Consider the following 8,003-nt stretch of genomic DNA (forward strand, 5'->3'; position numbering starts at 1 on the left):
ATATTTAAATCGAAGATTCTTTTTAAGTTTTCTCTTGCAGCAAGGTTTGCTCGCGAAGGATGAATGAAAATAATCGAGTCACCGCCGCTCATTGAAAATTCATCGCGGAAGGGAAATGTCAAAGTTGAGTGGTTGCCACGTGCGATCCACGTCTAGAACACGTTTATCGAGGCATCTTGTCGCAACTAATGTCACGGTATCTACGTGCAATTTATATACAATTGGATACATCTCGACCACTCTCATAGAACATTATCGAATAACATCGATCCGATCGGACCAAGCCCACCTGTTTCATTTGCATGATATTATGTCCAGCCTCTTACCTCGTTGTTATTGTCATGAATATCTTCCATCTGCAATTGTTCCTCGTTCCTCCGTCCATTCTGCTGCGGTACCTTGGCGACTTGCTCATCCACTTTATTCCCCAGCGACGCCATCGTCGTCCACGGTTGGCTGGAATGTTACAACGATCGTGATGGAGATAAGAGAGGAAAGATTGAAAGAGAGAAGTCGAAATAGAAAAAAAGTGGACTTTAAAGTGGAGGCGTTGAAAAGGAGGCGATTCGTAACAGGATATTAATATATTCGTGGGATCTTTTGGAGATTCTAACAACGATCTAGAAAACAATACAGTATTAATTAGTATATAAAAATGTCGATTAAGGATTTATTCCTTAAAAAGCAAGTTAGACGAAGCGAGATAGAAATCATTACATTATCTTCTCTGTTTTTGTCTCGCTTCGTCCAATATGAACTTAAATTGCTTATAATTAATAAATATATTTTAATCAACACTTTTATGTTTTACCCTTTAGAATCGATCCTCTAAACATATTCCACGAATATATTAACATTCTATATATTTATAAAATTTTTCTATTTAATTAGATTTCGTTTGTTTGCACCGTATTCAATCCATGCATATGACATATCATACTCATAAAATATGTCGATGCACAATATGAATATAATTATAAGTTATCGTACTTGTAAATTATTCACGCACACTCGTTAGGCGGGAAAGAAATTGACGGAACAGCTTTCCTTCCTTTTCCCGATCTATGAATTCCCATTTATCCTTAAAATTAAAGATATTACAAAATTAGAATGTGATCCATGACATGCAGAAGTGTCAATCTCGTGTATTAGAAAAACGTGTCTGTGCTTCACTCAATCTAACTTCGAAACTGGATTCTTCGGCTAGAAATATGCTACTATGTATATATACCAGTTCCATGTATGAATCATAGATATTATACCCAGTTTATGTAGTACAGAATATCATAAATGTCATAAAATGAGTCAAATGGCAGATATCAAGAAGAAAGCGTCCAGATAAACGATCATTGAGTAGTTAGAATATCGAGAAAACATAACTCTAATCAAAGTTGGAACCATAAGATCTCTTCTTTCATCTAACTTCTTTCATTTTCAACATTCCACGATTTGTTGGATCATGATTAAAACTGGCATAAGGTAGATCGAGAATGATATAACTCGATTAGTTGACATTGAATGACGATCTAATTGCCAAGAATTATTAAAGAAAGGAAAACATTGACTTACTATGTCTTCCACTTCATTCAAAGAACAGATTGAAGTGAGATATTGCATTAGATTAAATATTAAATAAAAAAAAAAATTATATGGAACATTTTAAATCATAATAAATGATTAATTAATTCTTTTCACTGAAATGAACACAACAGAATAATTCCAGTGTTAATCGTGATTTTCGATGTACTACTTGAAGAACTCGATTAAAGGATGAAATTTATCCTAAGAAAATTTCTCACAGCTGATAAGATGTACGAAGTACAATCCCACGGATAAAGGAGCAATCACCTCGTTAAATTGACACACGAACAACGACTATGCCGATTCTAAACGAGTTCACATCACATGACGATTGTTCGGCATGTTCGCTCGACCTTGACCTTTCTCAATACTCTCTTAGCCGACCTTCAACCGAGAATGAACTTCCACATTGAAGGCTTGTGATCTCTTTGACCAACTTTGAACTTCTAAGTCGCTTTAAAGCTAGAACTACCAATTACATTAAACATTATCTCTGTATTATAAATAAATAATTAAAATTAAAATAATATAAATATAATTATCTATATATTATATTTCTGGATATAAGATATCAACGTCAATTTTGTCAAAAGCTATATATTTTATTTAATTATAAAAGCAAAAAATTTGAAAGTCAAGCCAATTTGACTGATTTTGATAAATGATTCAATTTTCTCTCCAAATTATTTTAACTGAATATTAAAAAAGTTAATTGATATGAATATTTAATATAAGAAAAGACACATAAAAAACGTAATAAAAATGTAATTTTCACGTACCCAAATTAGCCAGCAAGGGAAATGCACAATTATTCCAGAGAAAAATTAATTTAACCAACAAAAGGAGCTCTCAATGTTCCTACTTGTATGAGCTAACTATTTGGAGTCCATATGTTTTCAACGAAATTTTTCATCGGAAAATGATTTGTTCGACGTAGACAATTGGAATGAAGAATGGACTGTTGTTTTAATAAGCGGTTGATTTTGTATCTTGTAAATGAACGATAAGATACGATCTACGTTAACCAATTTCATGACGATGTTTTCATATCAAACAAGATACATCTTCAAAAATACATTGTTCTCTCTTTGCCACGTATGTTTCCTCTGTATTACAACGCCCACAAATCTTTCAACACATTGTGATATCTTTGACGAGAAATGGAAGAAGGGGAAGAAAAAGTAAATGTTGGGATTTTACAAATAATTCTTTCAAATTATCTACCGCTACCGTAAATTTTCTAAATTTACCTACGATGAAATTATCACGTTTTCCTAAGTACACAAAAGTTTATTTATGATGTACCGCATTCATATAAAAAAATAATTATCACGAAAAGTAAGATTCCTTGGACTCGATAAATATACCGAAATTTTGATAAAGAGATCGAGATCGCCTCTCGTAAAAACGAGATTAATTAAAAAAATCCAAGAGATAAATGAATACTCAGGATTATCTTTCGATTCGATCAATCTTGTTTACTCGTTTATCGTAGAATTTTGTACAAATATTGTAACAATAATGATTAATACTCGGATATCGAAAGAAACAGTAGTAAAACAACTAATAAGTCGTCACGACAAATATAAAAAGAGATTAAATCAAAGTTTAAAACGAAATAATTATACAAAAACTTTATCTATTATTAAACAGAGTTATTATTAAAATTAAATCTAATCTAAATTATCATACGATTTTTCACGATTTAAAAGTAATCTAAAAACAGAGAAACTAAAATTCTTTCCTTCTTTCCTGAAGGAAAGAAAGTTTACATAGGAACATTTTATCACAATCGTGTCATTCTCATCTTTTCGTATTTAAAATATATTTAAAAAAACTTCCAATACATATTTTCCGCAAAATGTTCCTTTTCAAAATGTTCAATCCATCTCATCAGAGATGTTCCTTTCTGAATTTTTCAATTTCCTTCTCGCATCGCATACATTACCAACATTCACTCCAAACATTCCTACGTTCAAATCGTCTCGACAAGAAAATCCACGAGGATGATTCGAGGTCAACGCTCTCCTTACGCTCTCCTAGTTCCTCGCTTAACAAATTCGACTCGAGATCGCCGCGGGTATAAATAACGATCGTGGATAATCGGTTACGATCTAACTTAAGAAGACGACAGAAAAAAAAAGAAAGAAAGAAAGGAAGAAAGAAAGAAAAGGCGATTTCGACACGCACCGGTTAACACTAGAAAGATAAATAGTCCAGGACCCGAGTCCACGTGTAGAGAAAAACGTTTGATGGACGAAGCCGTATTGTTGCACGGTTTGACGAGTATTGTGCAAATAAGATTGTGTAAATTTCACCCTGCTGACAAAGGATGTGCTTATTTTTAGATAGATTTTTTATGTCATGATTAACTAAGCTTTCTACAAGCTTTTTAAATCATTGAGAGATAATATTGGATGATATTGAATTTCCCTCGACTTTGATACGAAGCATATGAATTCACGTGGAGGATGATATCGATTCGACTTTTTTAACAGTTGAATCACGGTTATTTGAAATTATTGAAACGGTGATAATTAATGGTTATCGATGGCTACGAGTCAAAGTGTGTATTTGGAATGAAGTTAATTAAAAGGAATGAGTGGAAGGCACTTTCTGGATGTTTGAATAGTACATCAGTGGAAAAAATTCGTGATGGAAGGTTTTCTTTTATTGCAACACGTGGAATTTGTAAATTTAATCTTTGGTTTAGATATGTAATCGATGCTCTGATTGGTAATTGCAGAGTTAGAATGGAATTTAGGGTAGAGTTAATTAGCTATTGCGGCGATTAAATTAGAAATGGATATTTCCTTCGTTTCGAAAATCGTGTTATAAGGATTGAAAAAAGAAAATGGTGAATAATATCGTTCATTCGTTGCGATGAAGAATTATTTAAAAATAGTTTTTCTTTAAATATATGTTGAATGCAATAATGATACGAAATTTTTTGAAATTATATATAAAAAATGAATATGAATAATTAATAAAGATATTTTTTTAAATATTTTTTCCAATTTAGAACTTTCTTGGTAAAATTTTAAAACGTTCAAATTTCTCTAAAATATCATTGTTGCAACGAAAGGAAAAAAATTGAATTATAGAAGTAGCAAGTGTCTCTTTAGTCTCTTCAAAGGTATGTCGCAAACTTTCGGATTAACAAGAACGTGTAAGCTATGACGTGAATATTTAACGTTATAAACCGGTAATGTTACAATCTCTACACGAGTTTGTTTAGTAAGTTTCGGGATAGTTTAGTTTAATTTGAAGGTAAATTCACCTCGTTTCTTCTCTACATACTACAGCACATTCCGATAATAATCAATTCACGTGTTAGACATTATTTAGAAAGAATGGTAAAATTCTGTGGATAATTAGGAAGTCATTTAGAATTTCGATTCTCGACTTTCGACGGGGTTTCACAGATTGCAATTATCGGCGCATAATGGTGATGGAATTCGAGTTCAAGTTCATAGCCAAAAGACACAGTGGAAAAGTTTCGACATTTGGAGAAACGATCGTCTCGTTTCGGGAATATGATGTGATGTGGAATTTGCGATAATATTCCAAATTTTTAAGGTACACGTATTGAGAATGTTACACGTGGAAATAATTAATTCGCCATTTCGATATTTTGCCATGAATGGAATCTAGAAAATTGAGCATGTAAATAGAAAAAAAAAAATTTACACATTTTATCGAATACTTTAAAATTAACTCTATTACAAACCTTTCTCAATGCTTATCATGAATGGCAAAATTTTTTTCTCGACTGATTAAATTATTACCAAATATACAGAGGATCGTCATATGTACGCAGCAATTAATTTATTACTATCTGGTTGAGGAACATTTATCCCAAAGATAATTTCTAGATGTTATAAAAATGGATTTTTTAATCAGTCTCGTGATAATTCTTAAGTAAATTGAAGAGAAAGTAAACGAGGATGCACAAAGTATCGATATAAATGCATTGAAATTTTAATATTTTATTGCATGGAAACTTTTTTCATAAAGAGGTGAATAAATCTTTCAATTTATTAAAACGTAAAAAATATCGAATAAAAATTTGAATATGACATTTCGTCGAGAACGACGAAATTAATATAAATATAATTTAATTATTTAACAAATGGAAAAAAATAAAAAAAAGAATTAAAAAATAAGAAACGCTGTCATCTATAAATTAAATATTCATATCATTATTCTTCTTCAACCTTATGAGCTTTTTATGTAAAAAAAAAAAAACACAAACAAAATCACTTCAGCCTTACTGGAAAATAACCGAAGACACGGAAGCAAGACGATATATCGAACTTACACCATGTCTTACAAAATATTTTCTCAAAATAATCCTCGGTTGAGTTTGATGGCGCGTAGTCAGGGAATAGAGGCTCGCCTAATAATAGCGATATAAGAAGGAGATTCATGCGAGAATTCGAAGAAGAGATAATGGAAAAAAAATCGAAAGTATGCCGATCGCGGTGGAAATCGGTGTTCCAGATATCGGGAGAGAAGAAGCAATTATCGATGAAGATAGATTACCATTATCGTGTTGCACTGGACACAATGCGGTGGCCCGTTTATCCGAGAATTCATTTCTGGCTCGATACCAAACGATTCTATATCGTTTCTTTCTCTCCTCGTTTGCTCATTCTTCATCGTCATGGGATAACGTACCCGCGATAACAAAACGAGGCGAATACAATAAGCTGCGAAACAATGATCTATCGAAGAGGGTTCGATCTTTATATCCCTGTAAACGCGTTATTGTGTAACAATGAGTGGATATTTTTTTTTAATTCACAATATCATTTAAGCGAAGGAATTCTTTTTCTTTGAATTTCTAAATTCCAATACGTGGTAAAATTTCAAAGTTTTTGGCTGCTAATGTACATTTCCGTTCATAAGTATCTGAATACTTTGATAAAGTTCAAGTAGCGTTGTAATCAACGAGTGTACTATTAATTAAAATATGTTGTTTATTATTATCCTGTAAATATCGATAAATAACTCGAAAACCAAACCGATAACTTCATCAAGATAAATTATTTCTGAAAAACGAAACGATTAATATTAAAATAAATTATATGCAAGATAATGAATATATGAAAATATTGCGGTTAATCGATTTAACTTCTCTCTCCGGATACATTTGTGTATTTTTATATAATTATGCCTAATCATCGATTGTTTTAAACAATCTTGAAAAAAGAGAATTGTTAAAAAAATGTAATTTTTGCGATGTCACTCACATTTGGGATTGCTTGAAACCGATATATTTCTCAGGAAGTGTATGTTCCCGCGTGAAACTTTTCCAATCGGCGTTTTAGAAGTTTTGTTGCTTTCTCCGGTTTCTTGATCTTGTTGCCTCGAAGATAGATAGAATATTTAGCCGAAGAGTTTGATAGTTTTATATCCCTAGCTTCTTCTGAGATAATACTGGTATTAGTTTCAACAATTTGACGACTTTATCAATTAACAAAGATGACTTTATCTTAAAATTAATTACATTCCACCGAGATTAAAAATATAAATTCTGTAACTTATCAATTTTAATGTTATGCAAATTTTCCACGAGAAAACAAAGAAATAAATTTGTTTCTGTACGTTTGCAAACGAATGAAATTTCTGGAAGTCGATCTCGTTATGCCGGTATCCAGCGCGTCTTCCTGGAAACAAACTGTTCGTTTTGATGGCGAGAAAGAAGCCCTCGTTAGGGAGAGACGTTCGTTCAATTCGATTTAAACGGTATATTGTGTTTAATTGGAAAATTGTCAGGTTTTCAATTGAATTTTCATGCAAACGATCGCTTTAATTAGCCGACCAGTAACTGGATGATTTCTTCCAGCGAATATCGAGCGATGGAAAGTATTAATAAAAGTTATGCAAGATATTTAAAACGATATCTTTCTCATTCCTCAACTATATATGATATAAATAAAATCATTATTACTTCGCTAACGTTTTAAAACGTTTTTTAATTTTTAATCGATACTATCTTCTTTATTATTCTTACAGTAGAAATCGAATCTAAATTTCTAATAAAGTTTGAATATTTTGCTTATTATTTTCTATTGTTATTAAAGAAATTTTGTAACAATTGAATGAAGATGTTCCATTGATAGTCGACCGAGGTATGAAGAAATTCTTTTGCGCCCTTATCTCGCGCAACTTCGACACTTGGAATAATAGTCGAATGGAAAATTATATGCGCCATGACCCGATATCGTGTATAAATATTGAAACGAGCCACGTAAGTACATGGGATCGAACTTCTCTGTCTGATAAATCAAACAATCGTGCCAATATTTGCACATTTTTACATAAATCTCGATCATATTATCGTAACGTTATTATAAACCTTAAACATTCTTGTGAAAATGAGTTTATCTGTAGTTAAAAATTTTTTTTTTTTTTTT

At 31.7% G+C, this 8,003-nt stretch overlaps 1 protein-coding gene across 1 annotated transcript in view; it reads right to left on the bottom strand.

Moving 5' to 3' along the window:
- Nucleotides 1–8,003, bottom strand: part of LOC102680381 — a 20,689-nt gene that overhangs the window by 7,679 nt on the left and 5,007 nt on the right. The window contains exon 2 of the mRNA XM_006613957.2: nt 327–456. Coding sequence (XP_006614020.1) covers nt 327–456 — 130 coding nt within the window. The remainder of the gene's footprint in view (nt 1–326; nt 457–8,003) is intronic.

The sequence above is a fragment of the Apis dorsata genome, unplaced genomic scaffold (genome assembly GCF_000469605.1).
Source record: "Apis dorsata unplaced genomic scaffold, Apis dorsata 1.3 scaffold_165, whole genome shotgun sequence".
Lineage (NCBI taxonomy): Eukaryota > Metazoa > Arthropoda > Insecta > Hymenoptera > Apidae > Apis > Apis dorsata.